Here is a 23,746-nt window from a genome sequence, read left to right on the forward strand (position 1 = left end):
CAGCGGGAAAATCGTGTCCCCCTTTTCATACAAGGGGGGGGGGGGGGGACTGGATTGGATGGTCCTTTTGCTTGAGAAGCCGCGAAGGCTCCTCCTCTTACTGGGTGGCCTCTCGGTTCGGCCAAGCCCAAGGTTCCGTTGCCTTGAAGTCATCATCGTTATCGTGGACAACGACCGCCCTCCCCCCCCCCCCCCCTCTCCGCGCCGTAGAGCATCCTTTGTCTCGTTTTGGCCTTCGGCCAAACGGTGCACCAGCGTCCAGGATCCAGGTTCAGCGGGTCCAGCATCAACAACGCCACGATTAGAAGAAGAAAGGAAGAAAGAGAGAGTGAGGGACAAGTCGGGAGCAATGGAGCTGTAGCAATGGAGACGCCTGGTTGCTCGTAGTTTCCGGCAGAACTGGCAGTTTACGGACCAACCCATCCGGTGATTCCGATGCGCCACGCCACATCGTGTCATCTCACTCACGCTGCCTACGGGCTAGGGTTGGCCCGTTCTTTGGCGATCCGGAAAAGTCGGCTTTTCCCCTCCAAAACCTGTGCAAGGCGCTTGCGCACGGCACAGACAGCACGCAAGAGCGAGAGCAGGCGAGTGAGAGAGTGTGAGAGAGAGATAGAGAGAGAGAGAGAGAAAATGCTGCATTGTGGCAGTAGTGAGCTACACGTGGCCGAAGACCCGAGCGCGTGGCACGAAGAAGGGGGTTGATGGATGCTAATACAGAAGATGGTCCTTCGGGGGGGGGGATCTTGCGAAGCCAGGCCAGAGTACTCGGCAAGGCGAAACGATTGGCATTTAGTTGTAGCCAATTCATGAGGAAAAGGACACGAAGAAGGAGAAAGAGAAAGTGTGAGGGGGTGTCAATTTGAGGTGGGGGGGGGGGGGGGTGGGTAAAAGTCAAGCATAGTGCCATTTACCAATGCCTCAGGTCAGGTCAGGTGCCGCGGAGTGCGTCGCGTGAAGCGAAAATGTCAACCCTAATGACGCCAGTCGCGCGCGAACCACGAGCCATTTGGCATTTTGAGGCCCATTGAGAATGCAGGATGTCCCGGAAGGGGGGGGGGGTGAGGTGCCATTGGGAGTGCCATGCGGTTCCATGCAAGCACCTTTGTAATTCCATGCGGTCCGATGAGTGGAATGAAAGGGACGGACGCCCGGACGGTGCGATCGGTTGTTCGACTTCGTGCCTGACGCCTTGCAACTGGTGCGAGCGTGTGTGTGTGTGTGGTGTGTGTGCCCGGCTACCAAGAATGTCCCCCGCAAACCAAGCAATGTTTGGGGTTGCATGATGCATGATGACTGCGTGGACCACAGGGTTGGACCAAGTACGGCCCCGATCCCGTGTAGTCGTGTAGCAGAACACGAGATTACCATTCTCAGTCAAACCATACCACCACCACCATCACACAGGCAGGGTAAGGTGCCAGGGCTGCAGAAGGAATGTACACACAAAACCCGGCGCCGCCCGTTTCACCGTTTCGCATTCCGTTGTAGACGTTGTCTAAGATCTGCACCAGCATCAGCATCTTCATCTTCATTTGGCACCTCTCCGTGCGACCTAGCGAGTACGTGTGTGCGTGTGTGTTTGTTTGTTTTGCGAACTAGGCCAACGGTCACATTCCATCACACATGGTAGTTGCTTAGACCTAGTGACCTGCGAGACTTGTTTCGGTTCGGTTAACTGCCAACTACCAAGTCAACCTTCATTGCCAACTGAATGTTTTTATTAGGAAGAGCTACAAATCGAGAGAGAGAGAGAGAGAGAGAGAGAGAGAGAGAGAGAGATGTTTCGGTGTGGGTTATAGTGTCGTGCAAATTACGTTCACAGTGTTCACGTCTCCTTAGCATCCGAGCCATTTTTTTTTTCAAAGTACAAGGAGTACCATAAAAAAATGAAAATGTTTTCATTGCTCGGTTTTGGACTTTTGTCTAACACCAGTATGGCATTATGGGGTATTGGTGTTTTTGTGAAACTCATATCTATCAAATCATGTATATAAAATAGCCGTGAAAAAGTTGTTTGATCTGAAAAATGTTCTCAAAGGCAACAGTGTAGAGATTGCTTCGCGCGCAAAAATTCTCCCAAAGAAATAGTAGCGGTTCTCGGATTGTTTACAGGATTAAACATTCTATTCATGAAGGGCCAAGGCCTAGGAAACACGGTATTGGTCGGCAACGATCTGAGCGCAGTGAAAAAGTGGTAGGATCGGTGAGAGCAAAAGTTAGCGAAATCCAGTGCGAATATCTCAAGATCCTCCATGCATCGGTTGGCCACATATGACCTAAAAGCAACCACTTGAGCTTGGGTGAAGCGTAATTTAATAGTTGAAAGCATAAAACATCTTTGATATGAGCGATCGATGCATTTGTTGTCAGTTTTGAAGACGAAGAAACGGGGCGTCGTGTTCTCTGATGAGAATCTTTTCACGATTGTTTTTTGTTGAAATTTCTTTTTTCGATTTTTGGCAGCATGTTCAAGTGGAAAAGCTGATCACACTACGACGATGGGTGGATTGTTCACTGATCAAACCGGGTTCGTCGCATGGAAAAGGACAAGTCCCTTTGACGGTACGCAGAGCGTAGCTGCGTGATGGGTTAGCAGAAATATGCACATAAATATTCTTTTCATAGATGATAAGTTTAACCAGGTAGCCTCGTTTATTGTTTGTTGAATTTCCAATTTTTAGATTTTTGGCAGCATTTTGATGTTGTGTACAGTGATGCTTTACACGATTCTACCAAAAAGCTCAAGTTTTACCTAATTGTTTGAAACAAAGTGTCAACATTTTTATGAAAACTTGACGGGGTTTGTCCTGGCAAATAGTGTACCGATGATGTGTTCAAATCATTTTTTTTCAAGTGGTTTTTTTTTGGGAAACCGAGCATTGAACCAAGTTTCTTCGATTGATCCTAAAATTGTACACAATATTCTAGAAAGGATGAAGCAATAATGGGAAAAATGTTAAAAATACAGTTACAAAATCTGCTGCTGCCTGTTATGCACGAGACACATCTCGCTCAAGAATGATAACCTAAACCGATCACACAATTTAAGCTGACAGTCCCTAGTGGTGCAGTAACACAGGACAGAGACTCCCGGACCGAAAGAATCGAACAACAGACAAGCAGCAGCAGCAGCTGCATCACCCAGCACCAAAAGAATGACCAACACTCACTCCACCAGAGGACACGGCATTCCCACATGTCGATTTATAGCTACACCAGCACCACCACCACCACGAGCACGAGATCAAAACATAGACAAGGAGTACCAAAAACCAAAAAAAAACACATTCGCGCGATTCGCAGTAACTCGCAAACCTCCCAACAGCGGGACTAAAGTTTAAAACAAAAACACACAAATCGGCCGGCCAAAAACGGCCTGGCCAAACGACCGCACGTTAATTGTCCGCCATTCCATTTCATCGTGTACCCTACCATCGCACCTCCCGCTGTATACAGTCTGCTCTTCTTATTCTTCTTCTTCTTTTTCTTTTGACTTTTGTTCTTGCTGCTGCTACCAGCAAGCACCCCAAAAAACCGCTGCTACGCTGCTTGTTAGCCGAGCGTGCACGCCTCCTCTTTGTGATTTATGATTATTTTCGACAAGCGGCTAGATCAACACCAATACACACTCTTGTGGCGTTTTCCACTCTCCGGAGTTGTCGATTCGGGCCCGCGGACACGAAAAATTCGGAAATCAGAGCCGCTGGTCTGTGGACTGGGGGTGGATGGACGGAGCCGAACGATACACAACTTTCCCCGCTCCGTCCCGTCTGTCGGTAGGTATTGGCTGCTACTTGCTGTTTGGGAGAGCGAGAGGGGGGCCTGTTGCATATCGGTACTGGGGCTGGTCTGGTAAGCGGCATAAATTATGCTGCTGCTCCACTGCGACTGGTGTCACTAGCGACTGTCCTTCGCCTCCCGCGTCCTTGTGGATGCGCCGAGGAGTGTTGTGGTGAATGAAATGATTTGTTTTGTTTCGTTACGTTACCAAATTGAGCTTTCAGCGAAATGCCAGACCATTTTTTGGGTGTCATTCGACTCCTTATTTCCTAAATCAGTGCACATCATAAAAAATATCACACAACAACGAATAGTTTTTCTTGCTTAATCATGTCTAGTTTTGTGCGGCGCATTCGCGGCGAGCATTTTGTGAAGAAACCATTCAACTTTATTCTTTCAAATGACTGGCATATTAAACTACACCTTTTGAAGAATATTTAGCTATATTTTGGGAAAGATTTAATAAGAACTTCATCCATGGCATCAAATTTAGGCAGGTGCGTCTTCGAAAAGATACTTTTTCCGGTGCCCATCGTAGCTGCGTGATGGGTCATCACGCTGTCCGAACAGCACTTCGATTTGAATGAAAATGTTGGAAAATGGCTTGACTGGGGTTTAAATGAAGAATTCTTTTCGTGTGGTTCACAAAAATTGCCCAAAAGATAAGGAAAAAAATTTGAAATATTTTATTTTTTGGTTTTCTTTTTTTAAAAAATGTGTTTTTATCGACAAAATACAGCAGTTTTAAGATTATACACCTGCTACTGCTGCTGCTGCTGCTGCTGCTTCTGAAGTACTTCGTGTGCGTCTGTGTGTTTGTGTGCGTACCTCAAAAGAGTGGCAAAAAGGATGGCTAGCTATGGGAGCTACGAGTTCAGCACTATGCTGGTTGGTTCTCTAAACTCATCCCCTCCTCCACGGCACCACACCACCCCTCCCAACAACCAAGCCCAGGGCTAACACACCAATTATCCGTGATCCGCGGCTCCGTTCGGGTTTCGGCTGTTGTTTGTCCCCCTCCTCCCCCCTCCCCCGGTCCCCTCCATCGGGCCGGAAAAAGGGGTTTGTGCGAATCCAGTCCGATTTCAATCGTCAAGCGGCAAAAACAACGGCCATCATTGGGGTGTGTTACTGGGTGTTCTTTGTGTATGTGTGCGTCCAGTGTGTCCGGTTTCCGAGACACCGGACCGGACATTGCGAACGGTGTCACCATATGGTGTAACAGAGTTTTGAAGTATTAACTGATGATTTATTTCAATTTCACCGGTCATCCTTCAACCTACCAGCCTACCATCCCTTGCTAGAACCCTTGTACCCTCGTGGTGTGGTTCCAAAAACAGGGAAATCGGTAAGGCACCCAGCACCCAGCGGTTCGAGGGATAATTTGAAGGATGGCAGGGGGTGTGTGGTTGTTGGCGGTCAATCCAAACAATGGCCACCGTAGGAGTAGGAGGAAAAGGGGAAGAGGTGGGGGGGGGGGGGGTGCAGCTGCCACTCTGTCAACAAGGGGCCTTGTTGACCGAGACGAGAGACACAATTCAAGATGGACCGGGAGATCGCAAGATGTGCAAACAGCTGCACTTGAGAGAAGGAGGAAAAGCGGGAGGGGGTGGGTTTGATACCCTTTTCCAGTGCGATCGATCGATTGAGCTCAGATTAGAGCATCGGAACTGGTGGAATGTTTGTTCATCGCCATGAGCCACGAGTTTCTCGTCTTTAATTTTTCCTCCACCGCCTACCACCCACCCACCGCTTGACAAAAGCCATTTAACACACACATGCACAGGAACACGATGAACGGGCGAGTTGGGGAGCATGCATTCGACACCAATTTATTGTCAACATGTTGCTCATTAATCATATTAAAATTAGTGTTTTCAACCTTACCCCCCCCCCCCCGCCCCCTTCACTCCGTTTATGTGGTCCATTTTCCACGCTGTGTTGTTTTTTGGGAGGGGGAGGGGGAGACTGGGGGGGACTGGCGTTTTCGCAGCACATAACTCCTTTATCGCTCCGCTTCCAGCACCAGGGTGCGGCCGTCAGATGGAATTTACGTTCCACAGCGTGGAGATTCCACATCCCCCCCCCCCCCCCCCCAGCCCACTTTTCCCCCCACGTAGACGGCTCTTCCGGCTGGCTGGCGTGTTTCGCTTCCACGATTTGAGTGAACGCAGGCATCGCAGCTGCAAATCCATTACCAACGCACGCACCGGTCCTTCCGGCTTCATCCCTTCCTCGCGCACCAACACACACACACACGCGGGCGCCCGCGCGCGCTCATACAGATACAGTTGAACGGAGAAGGAGAAGGCTTTTCCTGGTGGCGCAGGAAAATAAAGCGCAATTAAAACCATAAGCGACACCGATTTATTATCATCTCTCGCGGGTGTCTGGGACGTGAATGCTGCAAGATGAAGGCGACAGGCGCCCCCCTCCAACTCTCGCCTACCACCACCACCACTACCGCTCAAATTATGCGCCATCAGCGCCACACACCCACAAACAAACACACCAACAACCGGGTGGCGCATGCAACGGACAATTGCAACATTGCACCAGCGCACCCGGGATTACCCCGGTCTCTTCACACCTCTTCATCATCATCATCATCATCGTCCTCATCAACATTGCATCGTAGCCTTCGAGGCCGATTGTGTGGGGCTGGTATGGGGCCAGTGCAAGCAAGGACACCCGGCGCAAGTGACCCTTTTTTCGCAACCTTTATTAAGAGTGAGGTACTGTGCCGTCAAAACAAACATTTGGGCAACCAAACAAGTAGTATCCGGCAAGAACAGTTCAATGGTGTATACAGTTTATCATGTCTGTTATTCCATTCTGAGCGTTCCGTGGCCGGGGCTGTGGCGTCAAATGGACGTCAAATTATTGTCGATAACGTTCTCCATCAGTTGTCATCAGACTAGTTTGCCGAGGTTCGTAATGCCCAACATCATTCAAATGTTCATCTTTCCATTTTTTTCATTTTTTATTTTTTGTCTGCCCGAGCGTTCTCTGTCTTCCCGCTGATCACCCGCTTATAAACCATTGAAGTCACATATTGCGTTTTTAACCCTCGGTTAGGCACCCGGGTATATTCATTTCAAGTTTCAACAAAAAACTGAAATCCTTCCGTCAATATTTTTCTTCCAAAACTCCAGATCTTCAAAGTGCAACTCATTTCACGCCGAATTCACTTTGGAATGGTTTTAATATCTAATATTTTAAAGGTAATTATGGGCCCATGTTTCAAATAGGTTCGTACAATACCTTTTTCATAACATATGAGTAAATCGTACACTAATCTTGATTTTAAAGACTAAAGGGAGTTTCCCAAAACCAACGTTTTCAAAGTCGGTGCCCATCCTACCGTAAAAACTAATTGGCCGATCGATTTGACATTTTTAACACATAATCTGTACACTTTTTGTCAGGTAACCCCCTCGAGATGTCATTAAAATTGTTGATACTTTTTTCTTAACAAATTTTAAAAAATCGTGTTTTTAGGCAAAATCGTAAAAAGCATCACTTTTTCAACTTCAAAAATTTCCCAAAAATCGAAAAATAGGAAATTCAACAAATTATTGACGGGGCTACCTAGATAAGCTTATAATCTTTCTAAAAAACATCGATTTGTAGATTTCAAAATACCCGTCATGCCGCTACGATGGGCAGCGTAAAAAGTACCTTTGCGACGACAGGCCTGCCAACATTTGATGCCACGGATTATTTTTTCAAATGAATGTTACTCAAAACAATATCAAATATTTTTCAAAAGTTATAACTTAATATGCCATTTACTTAAAAAAATAAAGTTAAATGGTAACGTCATAAAAAATTGTCACAAACGGTCCTTTTTTGGCTCGAAAATACCGAAGCCAGATAGACACCTTCTTGAAACAAAATCGAAAGAACTAAATTATGGAGCTAATACTTTTCCGCCTTTTCTGATTTGGTTTGTGCACAGCACACGCCCCGCGCGTGACCCGAGCAGATTTGTGGTGAAGTCGAGCAAATGAATTGGGCAGTACTTGTGGTAGTGTTTGGTTTTCCCGCGTTCCCTCCGTGCATGCTTCCCGTGCTTCTTCTACTCAGCCATCCTACCGTCCCGATTACACAATCACTAATCTTCCGAAGCACTTGAGCGTCTTCGAAGGGGGTGGTAACGGGGGGGGGGGGGGGGGGGGCTGGGGGGCATAAAGTGCATAAAAAAGCAAACGCCGAAGGGTTGAACAAAGTCTGGTTGCCAAACATTCCACTACGAATACGTACGATACGTAAGCGAATCCCCTTTCGAGGACCATCGAGATAGCGACGCGCGACAACGACTCATCGACTCATCTTACCGGCTCGGAAACGGAAAGCACTCTGGCTCCCGGTTCCGACTCGAGGGAAACCGGAAACCGGGGCACCGCCTTCCCCGACAGTTAAAATATGATTCACTCCCAAAAGCAGGATCGTCCTCGCCAGCACTTTCCTCGAGTGTTTCTCGCACTTCAAGCATACAATTAATTAAACGATTAATGCCAAACAATGCACAAGAGCGGGGTGGATGGGTGGAAGAAAAAATACCTCACCAACAATGGCAGGGTGCGGAGGGTGAGGGTGTAGAAGGTATCTGACAATCTGTGCAGGCGAGCTGCCGGTTGGTGTTGGTGTCGAAGCCGGCGGCGAGCATGTCGACAAACAAAGGACACGGAGGACGACCATTGAAAGAGAGAAGAAGAAGAAGAAGAAGAAAGAAAGAAAAAAGCCCAACGAGGGGGTGCTTTTGGGGCGTTTGCATGACAAACAAATCGAAGCAGTGAAACAGTGAAGCGGATGAAGAGCTTTAGAAGCAGACAGCCCATCGTGACCACCCCCCACCCCCACCCACCACTCGGCAGGCGTGTAAATTGCGTGTAATATGATAATCGCGCCGCGACACTCCGACACTCCTCTCGCCCTTCCATCCACCGTTGTACGAAAAGGGAATGAAGCAACATCACGGAAGGACATGGAGAGAATGAGAAGTGTTTGTGGAAGGCCAAGGGATGCAGGAAGGCAGTGGTGGTGGTGGTGGTGGTGGTGTTGGTGGTCCGTCACCTGTCATCCAGTTTTCCTGTGCTCCCCAGTCCGTCCCAGAGGTAGTCCTCAAACCCTTGGGGGGCGGGGGGGGGGGGGGGGGCAAATATTTGTATTCCGAGTCGCACCCCTTGCGTTCACCCCCATTCCACCCCGTCCCCGTCTCTTCGTCTTCGTTGCTCTTTCATCTTTACCCCGCGACCGCGACGACGACGTCGACGACAACGAGAAGGTTCGTGCCGCGCACGCTACTTTGCAATCTCACATTTCAAGCGCATTTTCCCATCGTATCACGTGGGGATGATGGGGTTTTGGAGGCGGAGGGTGCTCCCGTTTTCCACCGCGCACATCCAGGTGAACGATCGAGGGGAGGGGTGTTGGTCGTGGGTTTGGTTTGGTTCGGTTTTTTTTTTCGTTCCGCACACACAAGTTTGTACATTTTTCGGTTTCGATTTTTCGGTGGTTGGACCACTCCCGGGGGAATGATGCGGGATGCGGTGGAGAATGTTATGCATCTCGCTGACACCGCCCGACACCGGCATCAGCAGCAGCAGCAGCAGCAGCAGCAACGAGAGCAACAATCTGGACAGGGCCATGCCAAACCAAATGGGGGGTTGTACTCTCCCTGGGAATGCCCGGGTAAATTGAGTTACCGTACGGGCAATTAATTTTCGCTTTTTCCACCACCAACCGCAGTCCCCGGCGTTTTTTGCCCACCCCCCCCCCTGGGCCACGCAAACACGCAATCCCTATGTGTTCACATACCGGTCAGCCCGGAGGCCAGCGTCCAGCCAGCCAGCCAGCCGACCAGCCAGCCAGGACCTGGACACGGAAAATCCCATTTTTACACCTTCGCCCCGAAAAAGGCACAGGCATGCTTGGCCTGGGGACAGGACACCGGGTACCCCGGTTTACCCCACCTTTTACAACCCCCCGTTTAACCCCGCCCACCCTCAGGCACCCCTCGGCCCCCCCCCGGAGGGCACAACCACACGGAACGTAATTAATGGTAATCGATTTACATGTTTATTTAGCCCGAAAATAGATACACTCGCCAGCGCCGGCCGGTGCGGTGTCCGACCGGAAACCCGAATCGGAAGCTTACCCCTCCCACCACCCCAGTCCGGCAGTCCGCTCCGAGTGTGTGTGATTAATTGCTAATTGCGAATGGGGTTCGGGCGTCGGACCGGCATGACAGGGGTAAGTTTTTGGGGGAAGGGAAGCGAAAGTGGGGTGTGGAGTAAGGGGTGGTTTGGCATTCAGTTCTCACCCGGAGGCCATCCATCTCGTACCCATTGGGAGACCTAGCGGGAGGGCCCCCCGGGGCAGTGGGGGAGAGGGATTGGCTGTCGTCCGCCACTCCCCCCCTCCCCCCCCCGCAAAACTTCCGTCTCACCAATGCTCCCCTATGCTCCGAATCTTTGCTGCTGAAGCACACGCACACGCATCTGTCGAAGGTCGAGGACCGGATCGATGGTTCCGGATTCGGAAAGGTGATTGAAAACAGAAATCGGAATCCGGATCTTTGGATTCTTCGACACCGACCGCTCTTGGCTAATTTCTTCCGGCAAGCGAAACAGAAAAAATCCCCTGGACGACCCCCCCCCCCCCCCGGCCAACCCCTTCCTCTCATCCAATCTCACCAACGTCCGCCCCACCCGGCAAGCAGCTCGTGTTTGCTCGTTTGTTTTCACCACCACCACCACCACCACCACCACTACCACCGAGCAGCAACATCATGATCATCACCAGCATCATCATTATCGACATCGAAAAAGGACAAAAATACAGCACACAGCGTTTAGCTTTATTTATCGACCCCACCCGTGCCCTAGTGTTGCCTACGGGGGGGGAAACGAGTGCCAACTCCTCCCCCCTCTACCCCACCACACCCTTGCTTCTTACACTATCACGGTGCGACGCTAACTTTCTTGTTCGCTTTGTTACTCGGATAAACCATGAAAATATTAACCCTCCATCCCTCTACCCTTCCTCGTCCCTTCCCTTTGCTGCTGCTGCTGTTGCTGCCGCTGTTGTGTCAATTTATCTGGCTGGCGGCATGGCGTCCGCAGCCGCAAATCGGAAACAAATCATTGCTGCCAGCAGGCAGGCGACGGGCGAAGGAAGAAGAAGAAGCGAAAGAAGCAAAAAACAACACCAATCCTCCGCTCATCCCGCGCTGAGGGATGAACTGGCTGGCTGGCTGGCTGTGTACCGTTAGCAGCATAATGAAAATGATGACAAAACATTATTTGCACCGGAACGCCGTCAAGAGCCACCACCACCACCACCAACAACAAACCGTCCTTCCCACCCCTCCCCTCCCCTACTACCAGGAAGGGTAGAGAAAAAGGACAACAGGCCAGGGCCGCACCAGCAGCAGCAGCAGCAGCCCCAGGGATTAGATGGGAAATTAAGATCGATTTCCGGTCGAGAGAGAGAGAAAAGGAGGATGGGGTTGGCTGTGGGGGGCGGTTGAGTGGTGAATGGTGGGTGAGTAAAAAAAAAAGAAAAAAAAGATATCCCAGATGACGACGATAATCTTACCCCGTGGGCGACAATTTTCGTCTTCCCTTTCATCTTTCATCCCCTGCAGCTTCCCCTCCCCGCTCACCCCTCATGGGTTCAGCGCCAAAAGGGGCTCGCGTTTTGGAGCCGTAAAAGGGGCCCCGTTAACGGAACCTTTGGAACGGAAAGATGTTGCCCCAAAGGGCTTGTGGGCTAGGAAGGGGGACCGGGATGAAGATATGTGTGTTTTCATTAGGAAATTGAGAGGAAGAGCGGTGGAGGGAATAACGAAGACGAGGGAAGATTGCCTGCACCCCCCCCGGATGAGTTATGAGCGCAATAGGCGCAGTCGGAGTCGGAAGACACCCCGGAGTCGGTGGCCATCGCGGTTCGCGCCTTCATGCTGTTAACTTAACGGAGCCACCCAGCAGTAGTACTAGCACTACCGCACCAATCACAACTCCAGAGCATCAACAGGACAGCCAGGACCGTAGCAACAGAGGCAGCAAAAATAAAAACAAACAAAATGGATTTCGGCCACATTTTCGGAACTCTCTGGCCCGCTGGCTAACACACATCACATCAGGACGTAACAGGGCATGTGAAGAAGGTTACGTGAGGCACAGATAGAGAGAGAGAGAGAGAGAGAGAGAGAGAGAGAAAAAAAGAGTGAAAGAAAAGAGCCGCTGGAAGGGAATGCACGCCAAGTATGCGATAGGTTCGAGCAAAATTGCCCCCCCCCCTCCCTGCCCTTCCCCCGACCCCCAGATAATCTGTCTGGCTCTTATCGGTGCTTCACGCTTCAATCACCCGTGAGTTTGGGTGCCGCGACCACCAACCACCCACCCCGGCCTGGCCACACCAATTGCCATCAGCCCGGGCACTGGGATAGTAAACGTGGCGTGGTACTCCAGCCATCGTACCGTGATCGTTGCGCGGTTCCCGCGTGTTCCCTTACCATTCTCATGCCCTATTTTGCTGTTGCCATTGTTGTTTTTTTTTGACGCACTTTTTGTGTTTTGTTTTGTGCCTTCCGAGGACCCGCTTAGCCGCCGCCGCCGCCGCCGGATCAGTCGACCGTGGTGGTCGAGAGATCTAATTACAGAGATTCACCGCAGCATGCGACTAGTATGTGTGTGCGGTACGAAGCATTCGGACATTCCTGACATTCCGCGATGGTATTTGCCCGTCCGTCCGACCCGATGAGTGAAAGGATCGAAGGGTGATACTCCTTTTTTTATCAGGCTAGGGTAGGCTTTTTTTTTATTCCCATCCTAGCTGCCCTTCACTACCACCTCCCTCTTGATACTGATCCGACTGTAAGGCTCCAGGAGAGCAAACGCCACACAGGGTCGCGGTTTCTTACCAGTGAAGCGACCCGACCATCCTCTACCAACGACCTAGCCTTGTCATTGGTCGGTTCACTTAAAATCCTCTAGCGTCAAAAACATGACCATACAGTGGTCGGCATAAGTAAAAGCCCACCTCTATGGTCCATCACATTTGCGAGTGTAAATTCGTCATTTTCGGTCGCAAAGGCCATGTGATTTTTTTGCTAGAAGCTCTAACTTTCTTCTTTCCAAATCACTTGCTTTGAGCTTGATAGGTTCGATAATCTTTTTATGAAAATTCTTTAACTGCGAGATGGTCGATCGCGAATGTGACAAAAGTAAAAGCCCATCTGCAAGGAAACATGCTTATCAATTCATATGGGCCACTCATACCCCGGATTTTCTTTTGTAATTATTTTGACATGTATTTCACATGGTTTCAGTTATGTTGGGTATTATTCTCATTGTATTGCCACGTAAAATAATAGTTTTTAATAGAAACATCGTTCATAACGGGAATTTATACAAAAATTCCCTTAAATTCTCAACCTGAGCTTTGACAAGGTGATTCTAGACGATTAATACGACGAGGATGTCAATCAGAACGTATGGTTTTAGCGATACGTTTAAAATCGTTTTCCTATTGCTCATCAAAATTGTTTCCTTGGGCCCATACGCTGACGGAATAAATCGAAGAATCCTATCGGGTGTCAACATAAATTTCGAACGCCCCAGTACTGTTGTTTTCGCCAATTTAACATTCTATTTGAACGAAAAAACTGCTCAATAACGTCACGCACCCACCACCGTGCCTCATTTTGACTTGTAACTGACGGTCTGGCATACCATGGTTTGCTTTCTATCAAACTATCTATCGACGTATTGCATTAAAATCCTGTGGTTGGTTGGATTTTAAAATCCAGTGGTTTAGTGGTTATTCTACGGTCTAACATCTTCCAGGTTCGCGGAAAAGGTTCGCTCCAAAGGGACAAACGCGTTTTCGCCGGTTGTCCGTTGCATAAGGTGACGGCAGATAGGACGCCATCGACCACTCGGCTGCAAAAGTACAAACGGCAGTTCTCTGCCCGTTGCCTTTGGTGACAGCGGTGGAATTGTAGTGAACACTCCCGTCCGCGAAACGGTTGTTCTTTTCGGCCGTTTCACCAGTGCCAGTGCCACCATTCCATCTGCGTGCGCGTCAAGCGTCGTGGATGAAAGCAGAAAGCGAGCGAAGGGAGCTGCACCCCCTTATTCCAACCCCCGCCCCTCCGTAGGACCAATGGAACGGACAGTGATCGGTCCTACAGACCGATTGCAGTTTGAGCATCCCTCACTGTCCCCACCCTGCCCCCAGGATACACCCGGTACAACTGTGCAGCAGCGGTGGCACCCCAAATGGAATAATATAATTCTGATAACAGCTTAATAATTAGTTTGTTAAAGTAATTTATCTTAATCTTTATGGGTGTGCTGCGAACCACTGCCACTACCACCGTCAGTATCCGCCCTCCGCTTCCATCCTTTCTCTTCCTTTCCAGCTCTCTCTCTCTTTTTCTCTTCCGCGAAAGAAAAGGACCCTGGACCTTACCGTTCACCCCTTTAACGGCCGGTTCGTTCTCCTACGTCGCAAGCGAAGAGTAATTTGTGTTTAAACAAACTACGGTCCACCCCATTCAAAACATCCACCAAGGGGGGGGGGGGGCAAGCGAGGGAGGTTTCTACACACCAAAATCCTGCCCGCCTCTATCCCGTCCTAGTGCCCGTCCCGTCATATATTATCATTATTACTGGCGCGCGCAAGAGAATGGGGCAGTGGCCAGCTGGCAGCCCGTTCGAACGAGCCAGACGCCAGCGAGCGAACCAACCCTCGGTGGTGGTGGTGGTGGTGAGAAGAAGGGAGGGGTTTCGTCGTTGCTGGTTAAAGGCAGCAGGCCCCGCAAGAAACTACTTTTTAAGTATGTGTTTTATAAGGATTCAAAACCAGAAATGGCTGTCGTGTTCGTGTTATCAACGGTCGACGGACGGCCGGCCGTCCGAACCCGGAACACCCTCGGTGGGTGAGTGGGTGTATAACTTAATTAAAGGGAAAATCTGAAGCACGGTAGCTAGGGCTGAGTTGCAGGAGGAGGGATGGGGATTGGAAGACCGGTCACGTCCGTGCCAAGACGGGGTTGCTCGGTGAAAAGTTAAATTTTATGCCTTTTGATAATCCTTCGGGTGCTCCTCCTCCCCCCTTACCGTCCGTCTAGCGTGAAAAGGGTTACCGGGCGAGTCCCATCTCCCCGCTGCATCTTCGGTTTTGCTGTGAGCGACAGAGAGAGAGGGAGAGAGAGAGAGATGAGATGTAGAACGAGGGTAGGAGAGAAACAATCGTAACAAAACACAAACACACCTACACTCGCACGGCCACCATTGATGTATGTAATAATTTGGCGGCTTGCCAGTGGCCAGAATACACACATACACTACCTACCCCCTCCCCATCTCCTGTGTGCAGGGAGGGGGTGTTCGCACACCTCACCTCATCTCTCCGAGCCGAAAGTGCCACTTGGACAATGATGGAGTGGTTTTCTTTTGTGGGGAGTTTTTGCTAACTTGTCGGTAGTGCGGAAGGGGTGGTTCTGGGTAAAACGTGCGCGGGGTTTGGGCGGATGGATGGATGTGAGATCACTAATCTGCACACCTCCATCAACCAAACCAATACTCTTACTTTCTCCGAGATACACGCAGACAAACGCACGCACGCACGCACGCACGTCTACTAAATGGCACCCCCTCCTCCCCCCCGAGGGGAGGCCACCCCGACACCATTCTCTTCGCCTTTCTCCCGCGTTGGTCGGAAACCCTTTTTCCGTGGCCATTTCCCGTTTTTGGGGGCGGGACGAGGAAATTACAAACAAATGTTGCGTTCCCGCTAAATCATTCCGTCCACTCGCGTGCGTGCGTGCTAGTGTTCGTAGGAGCAGCCGGTGCGAACAACCATCCGTAGGGAAGAAGAAAGTACAAGACCTGAATTGGCACTGATTTATGGCACAAATGTGCGGCCCCGTAAAACCGAGCAATGCGAGAAATGTTGTGAAAACAGTGGGAGAGGGAGAGAGGGGATGGCACACCGGTCATCTCAGGCGTGTAAGCGTGGGAATGGCTTCGCAAGGGCGCATCTCCTGCGCAACCACGCACATCAACACTCGCTGCTCCCGGACAAGTGTGTACCGCTGCGGTCGTGTGCGTCCACGCCACGCGTCTTGTCACATCAAAAGTCAGATGTCACATGGCAGGGGGGGTGCGGGAAGGGTTGGAAGTTTGTGTCGAAGGAACGAGCGGCTGGAGGTGTCTTTATCGAATTTTAATTGAATATTTATGTATCCGCGCATCGCTACTAACGTGAGCGTGAGCAAAACGAGTTTCGAGCTCCTGCGAGAGCCGTGCGAGTTCCTCCTTGAGAGGTAAAAGCTGTGGCCCGGTTTGCGTGTGAAGAAAAGCAGACTACTACTACCTGCTGCTGCTGCTGCTGCTACAGCTGCCGTAAAACACTTTTAATGTCATTATAAATCTTGACATGATTTACTCGAGCAACCGAACCGGAAAGGGGTTTTTCGCGGTTCGCGGGAAACGTTCGCGATGTAAGCCAGCTGCCAGGGGTGGGGTGGGGTGTGATCGTCTCCCTCCCAGCTAGACTGCGCTCGTCCGTCGATGGCTTGAAATGAGCAGCCGATTCCCAGGCTTGGCAGGACGGCGGAATTGACGTGATGTTGATCCCGAACGTCCCGAACCGCCGAATCCCGGTCCGAAAGAGACCTGGGCACGTGTGAGATGGCCTGCTTTTCCCCCCTCGGCAGGCCACTGACTGACCACCACGGAACTGGACCAACTAGACCGAAATGGCTATTAGCCCCCCGGGGGACCAATTTGTTATTTGTCCAGGTCTGCGAGGGTTGCGATCGGGACAAAGTTTTTCTTCTTTTTCCGCCATTGATCCTCTGGGGATGCCCTGCCAGAGGGCCAGGGAGGGAGAGAAAAGAGTGCTGCAGATGCTACCCCGAAAGAGAGAGAGAGAGAGAGAGAGAGAAAGAGACGTTTGGGGCGCATGCTGTCCATCGAAGGCCACCCCCTTTTCGGTCGGTTTCAAACCCCTCCATTCGGTGACCCCTTTGAGATGGCAGCCAACCAAACCGAGACAGCCGTTTGGGGGGTTTTGCCGGTGTGTATGTGTGTGTGTGTTTGGCCTCGTAATTTATGTATTCAAAATTGCTCTCTAATCGAAACGGTGAAATAATTTAATTCTGAAACCACCACCTTATGTCTACCACCCCCCTTCCACTACCACCATAATGCGTGGTAGCGTGGGTATGGAGAGAGAGAGAGAGTGGGGTGGGAGGGGGGGGGGGGAACACTTCACATCAGGAAGAACTGCCACCGAGAAACAATCCATCCTACCATCCCCCGTTACAGTCATGGGCAACTCTATCACCATGTCTCTCTCCCTCTCCCTCTCCCTCTCTCTCTCTCTGTCTTGCATGCTCTGTCACACACACTCGAAGGCACACACACACATACATGGTACCGAGATAAACGGCACTTGAACACCATCTTCGATCGAAGCAACTTTGCAAACCATTAGCTGGCTGCTAGAAGGGTGCGTGGTGCGCTCCCTTCATCCCTCATCCCCCGGGGGTAGCAAGCGGGAAACGGAAAGGCTACTGGAGAAAGTTCGGGCGTCACTCCCTTCAACCCCCTCACCGGACTGTATCTTATCGCTATCCCCGTTTGATCCCCGGTAGCGTAGAGTGCTGGCAGTATTTATGGCAGTTTGGGATCTGTGTTTCCGGTGTGGCTTTTGTGGTACATCCAGGCCTGAGGGGAGAGGATACCGGAAGGAGGGGGAGGCTGATCGAAATGGGCTATCTGATTAGACGCCGCCGGCTCCGGGATTGTAACAGCAGCTTCTATTTGGATCGCCTTCACCACGCCTGCTGCAGCAAGGTTGGGGGGGGGGGGGCTAAAACCAATTGTTCCCATCTCCCCTGCACCAGGAAGAAAGTGGCACCTAAGGTTCCTTTCGGCCAGCAAAAATAACCTGCCAGATCTTTCCTAGGCCGCAAGGATCGGGTCTCAGGATCACATTTAAACAGTATTCTCTCCCTCCGGCGACGTTTTAAATAAAATACTTCAATTTTGTATTCGCCAGACCACGAAACACATCTTCAGCTTTTTGTTGGACATACGTATCTACTCTTGCAGGCGATGGATAAAGACCACGAATGGCGACGGGACCAGAACGGGGTACGACCTGGTTCACTGAGTTCATCTTTTGCTAATTAATCGCAAGAAATCTCTCATTCAGAAGCACACACCAGCTAAAACAAAGCTTACAAACTCACAAAAAGCTCAGCATAAGCCCAAGAAAGCTTCTCGATGATGGAGGCGCCCGATGAAATGAAAACAAAAACAAAACATAATAGAAACAATAGCACGTCCCAAGACGTAGGAGCAGCTGGTAGCATTGATACTAGGTTTTTGATCAATCTCGAATGTTGAAAATTCGGTACTTACAAGTGACCCTGCGTCAATAAATTCAGGCTGCCATTTCCTGGACCTTCCCAACCGCTGGAACGAGGCTAGACTTGAGCTTGCCCTGGGTGAATTGAGCATGGTGTTTAGGGAGAAAAGGGGCGAAAAAAAGTTTTTTTTGTTTTTTCTTTGTTTTTTTTTTCAATCAAGTCCGCCACCGGCACCGCGATAGGGGTTATCTATCATTTGTAATTGGTGGTGCCAACCGAGGGTCTTGCCGAAGATGTTAATGGCAGCGTGCCCTGGATTGTTGATGTTGTTTGGCAGACGGATCTTGAGAGGCCGGCGCCACGTGAATGATGTTGTTTTCTCGTGAGCGCGGGTCTTGGAACCTCTCCAATGGAACTACTGGTACTGGTATATACGTGGTCCTCTATCTCTACTTATTCTATTCTTTATTCTACTACTTAGGCAACTCCCCGACTGAAAGCAACACAGTCGAACGGGAAACACAGTGCGATTTCTGCTCAGGTACGAATGTACATTTAGTGCGAGTGTCAGAGAGGGCATCGGGAGCTAAGGCGCTTATAGACAACCACTAACCGGCAGTGGCGTCTAAACCGGCACCGCTTGGTTGGAATGCCCTCCCCTTGTTCTTCTCGAGAGTGCCCCGTGCCGTTCGTTAGATCTCTCCACGCGCTCACTACAAACCCGATCGTTCTGATGAGGCAGAACGAGGGACGTGTGTGCGGAGTGATTATCCAACAACAACAGCAGCACTCCCGAGGCCGCCCATCGGGAGACACGGATGGCCGGGAAGCCGAGAACTTGTCTCGAACCACGGCTATCCTGATCTCAGAACCGTCCAGTCGCACCAACCAAGATCCAGAAAGGAACAATCTCTCTGGAACAGCTCCCCGCGTTGCTGGATCGGCTACCGATGAGCGGCAATGATGCAGCGATTGAAACGCTCACAGAAACCGTCCCAGAACAATACTTCTGGTGACAAAGGGCTACGTCACACTCCAGCTATAGGCTGCTAAAAATAGAACGAACGGCTGGAGTGTAAGCATGCGCAGTACCGCTCCTGCGCACTATGCCGAAAATAGAACGATCGGCATGCGCTCCTACAGTGCAATCGCAAGCGCAACGGTGTCTGCGCAGGTACTTCTACCAAATGGATTTGATTGGTTTAGACCGCAGCGTCACGAAACGATTCACTTTTCTTTTCCGTGCAGCTATCTACAGTTATCTGCTACTCATTCGCCGGGGCCATCCTCGTCAAGTCAACGAAGATCCTGGTATACTCCTGGTAGAAGACCTTGGATATAATTGGTCCAATACACTCTCCGATGTAGCGCAAGCCCCCGCACGGATAAACAGATGCCACAGCGAGAACAAAAAGCAATCAAATCAATGTTTCGTTCACCTTAAATGCCCAATACTTAAAATAAAGTAAAGTTACAATAATTATGACAACGAATGTTTCTCGATTGTACTTCAAAGCTACACTCCCACTTTTACCAGAAACGCAGAGCCATTAAGGAAGGGTGGAAAATATTTTTCGTAGCTGGTAAATCGATTCATTTATTTGTTTGACTTCCTAGGACAAAAAGCGCCGGACGGACGAGAACGTGGTGAACTGTAGGCCTAAAGCACAAAGCTAGGCAGCCGTACAGCGAGGCCCTTACTGGAATGATACTCGGCTGTAACCGACGGGCGAATCGTAGCCCACCGGTTGCCACTGGTTTACCCTAGGTCGTACGGCGGCCTCCACCCTAGGGGCGATGTGTTTCTTGTGGCGCTTTTCGGACACCTCGAAGTCCGCCGGTGGCACCAGATTGTAGGCGAGCTCCTCGTTGGCATCGGCAAATGCCGTCGCCGATGACGCGGCAGAGGAATAGGCAGCGGAAGAGGAAGAGCTGGCTGCCGCCGAACTGGCCGCAGACGAGGCAGATGATGCGGTGGAATCGTCGAAAACCGTGGCTGGGATGCCGTTGGCGCTCTGGATCGCACCGACCGGGATAAGCTGCACGTCCGCGTCGATACTGGTCGTTTCCGGTTCGAGTGCAATGTACCGGCCCTCCGATCGGATCACCTCGATGTAGTCGGTCGAGCTGCCCATCTTGTAGCCAATGGCTGGCACGACCTCGACCGGCCCTGCCGCTTCCAGTAGTCCCCCGGTCGCGGTCAGTGGCACAAAGGTGGCACCCGAGGAAGCCGCGGACGATGCGGAAGCGGACGACGATGACGAGGCCGACGACGAGGCCGACGATGAAGCGTACGATGGCTGATCGGCGGCGAAATACGCTGGCTCGAAGGCGGGCAAACCCTGGACGCCGACCGTGCTACCGGCGTCGCTGAATGAGCTACTGGTGGCCGAGCTGCTGCTGCTGCTGCTGCCACCGGAGCATGATGTCGACGGAAGTGATTCCGCTGTGGCAGCCACATCGCTGATCGCGACAAACGAAGGGGCTATCGCTGGTGGTGGTGGGGGTGGTGGTGGTACCGGTGCCGGTGCTGGAGGAAGCGACACGGGCACGGCTGGTGCGGGTGCTGGAGGAAGTGCTAGCGGTACCGGTGCTGGAGGAAGCGATACGGGCGCGACAGGAGCGGGTGCTGGAGGAAGTGATACGGGCGCGGCTGGTGCGGGTGCTGGGGGAAGCGACACGGGCGCGACTGGTGCGGGTGCTGGAGGAATTGATACAGGCGCGACTGGTGCGGGTGCTGGGGGAAGCGCTAGCGGTACTGGTGCTGGAGGAAGCGACACGGGCACGGCTGGTGCGGGTGCTGGAGGAAGTGCTAGCGGTACCGGTGCTGGAGGAAGCGATACGGGCGCGACAGGAGCGGGTGCTGGAGGAAGTGATACGGGCGCGACAGGAGCGGGTGCTGGGGGAAGCGATACGGGCGCGGCTGGTGCGGGTGCTGGGGGAAGCGACACGGGCGCGACTGGTGCGGGTGCTGGAGGAAGCGCTAGCGGTACCGGTGCTGGAGGAAGCGATACGGGCACGGCTGGTGCCGGCGCTGGAGGAATCACTACGGGCGATACTGGCACCGGTGCCGAAGGAACCGGTACTGGCGGTGCTGCGGCCGGCACCGGTGCCGGAGCCTGCGCATAGTAGTCGTAGGTTGGTTGTTGATGATAGCTGACTGGGACTGCTGGATAGTAGGCCGTATAATGTTGCACTGGCGCCGGTGGCGGAGGCGGCGGTGGTGGTGGATGGTGCGGAGCATAGTGCGGAGCATAGTGCACTACTTTCTTCTGGTGCTTCTTGAAGAAGAAACCGTTGGCCACGTGCGCCACTAGCACAAGCACGGTCACGACTGACACTTTCCGAATCTAACCGATGAAAAGGGAGAGCGCGAAAGAATGAAAGTGAGCAAGTGAGAAAGGGAAAGCGAGAGAAAGAGGACATCGGGGAAAAGGGGCACATCCTGAACCATCTTCCTCAGGATCTCAGGGATTCACTACCACCACAAGTACACGACACAACACTCCACAAGCACACACTCTGCGCTCTCTCTCTCTGTAGCTGGCGTACCTGCATCTTGTTGTGGCCACTCCGATCTTGCAATTCGACAAAAAGCCTTCACTAAAGCACTCTCGAACAGCAACTGAACCGCTTCACGCCGCTTCTAAGCCTTTTTATATCGCGACAGCCCGCCAACTCGCCAGCCCGCCGGTCCGATCGGCTAAAGGCAGATGATCTGCACAGGAAAACTTGTTTTTTTTTTAAGGGGGCGCGCCAATCGACCACCACCACCGCTCCTAAGCATCGGACCAACTCCATGCCGATGTTGGTGCGCGTGTTGACTACGTTTTGCTGGACCAAAGTTCCAGCCTCCCCCCCCCCCCCCCACCCCCACTCCCCAGGATTGCATCGCATTAAATTTTGCACCACTTTAATCGAGGGCCTTCTACCGGGGTGCATCTACTTTAGATCACAAGATGGACGCTACCGTGGCTAGAAGTTCGCGTGCGCTTCAAAGTCCACAGCTGTAAGCGCTTTCAGTTGTTTCCTTGCCCATCACCATCTCTATCCATCTCTCCATCTCTCAGCTTGTAACGAACCTGCTTGGTGCATTCGTTCAAATCCCAAAAATTCTTTACCTTACTTGAACCAAACAAACGTCAACTGTAACACAGTACAACTGGGGTTAACTCGACGTTTAAGAGCAACACGGTACACCAGGGATAGGAAACCTAACCGAGGAGGCTGATTAGGTGATGATTGGATGTTTTTTTTTTTAATTTTTCGACGTGCATTACGTATTCGCTTGAATTCGGATCCGGTCATCTAATGGACGCTTTCGCGACACCGACACGATCAGCCACGCACGGACTTCCGGAGAAAAGCAGCCGAGTGCGGTAAAGGCTGTTTCTGTGGCAAAAAAGGTCATCCATGCATACGAAATAAGCTCATCACCTAACGAACGATCGCACCTGTGCTGGATGATGATGTGGTGCGTGATTTTGCTGAGATCCACCGAATAGTATATTCATAGATAACGAGAAAGAGAGAGAGAGAGAGAGAGAGAGAGAGAGAGAGAGAGAGAGAGAACACGGATGTCGCGATATGTTAATAGCGTATGCAGAATGTTCTCCATCGCTTTTCGCAAAACCATCCAAAAGTAAGCTGATACCGATTACCAGTTCGATAACAGTCAGAAACAAGCCCCGCATCACAAGACAACGAAAGAAAAGAGTTATGAGATAGATAAAGAAAGAGAGAGAGAGAGAGAGAGAGAGAGAGAGAGAGAGAGAGAGATGGAAAGGCGAGCGATTTCGATGAAGAAGATGAAACGCTATGCCAAAGCACGGATAGTGTTTTCGAAAACGAATAATTCCCACCGCCGGAGAAACAGGTTTAGGGGTCCCCGAGTCAAACCTCCACGGCCGAGATACACAAAATCCGACGCTGATTTGAATGTTTCAAATTCATCTGCGAATGGAATGGTAGCCAAATTAAGTTAGATTTCCACGGAAGACGGTGGGAATCGGAATCGCTACCCCCGAAGTCGCTCCGACATTTCATCAGCCAGCTTGACCTTACACCCGGCTGCTGGTTGGTAGGAACGATGGATTCGCTATCGAGCATCGCGAGGAAAGGGAGAAGGAGGCTACAACAGTTTATCGGTTTCGCGCGGTGCTGTTTCTAGAGCAATCTTATGCCAAAACCGATCACACTTTCACCGATCGACACTTCGCAAGGGCAGCCCGCCGAAGCTCGTAACAATGATTTGAATACACTGACTGTAGATCCGTTGCGATCCGCCGGATGCGTAAATTCAGCACACGGAATGTGTGCGTCGGTATGTGTCTCATACACAACCCCCGGGTTATTTCGTAACTGATCCAAAGTCACGTATGCTAAACCAACAGGACGGTGAAAATGCTAAACCAACTGGACCAACTGTAGGTGCAGAATCAGATTGTGTTTTACGAATGGTCGTTCCAAGTGCACGTCGCACTAATCCTAACTGACCAACCCCTTTTTACCCACATTTTCATGTTCAAATGTCGCGGATCGGTTGTAGTGCATATTGTACATATC

General features: G+C 51.1%; 1 protein-coding gene across 1 annotated transcript; it reads right to left on the reverse strand.

The window, feature by feature from the left end:
• Positions 1-19,878: 19,878 nt before the first annotated feature.
• On the reverse strand, positions 19,879-21,739 carry LOC126579707 (uncharacterized protein DDB_G0271670-like). Its single transcript, XM_050243252.1, has 4 exons — positions 21,734-21,739; positions 21,131-21,531; positions 20,701-21,044; positions 19,879-20,627 (listed from the first exon to the last, which is right to left on the reverse strand). The coding sequence occupies exons 1-4, from the start codon at positions 21,737-21,739 to the stop codon at positions 19,879-19,881; spliced, it is 1,500 nt and encodes a 499-aa protein (XP_050099209.1).
• Between the last annotated feature and the right edge of the window lie 2,007 nt (positions 21,740-23,746).

The sequence above is a fragment of the Anopheles aquasalis genome, chromosome Y, assembly GCF_943734665.1.
Source record: "Anopheles aquasalis chromosome Y, idAnoAquaMG_Q_19, whole genome shotgun sequence".
Taxonomy (NCBI): domain Eukaryota; kingdom Metazoa; phylum Arthropoda; class Insecta; order Diptera; family Culicidae; genus Anopheles; species Anopheles aquasalis.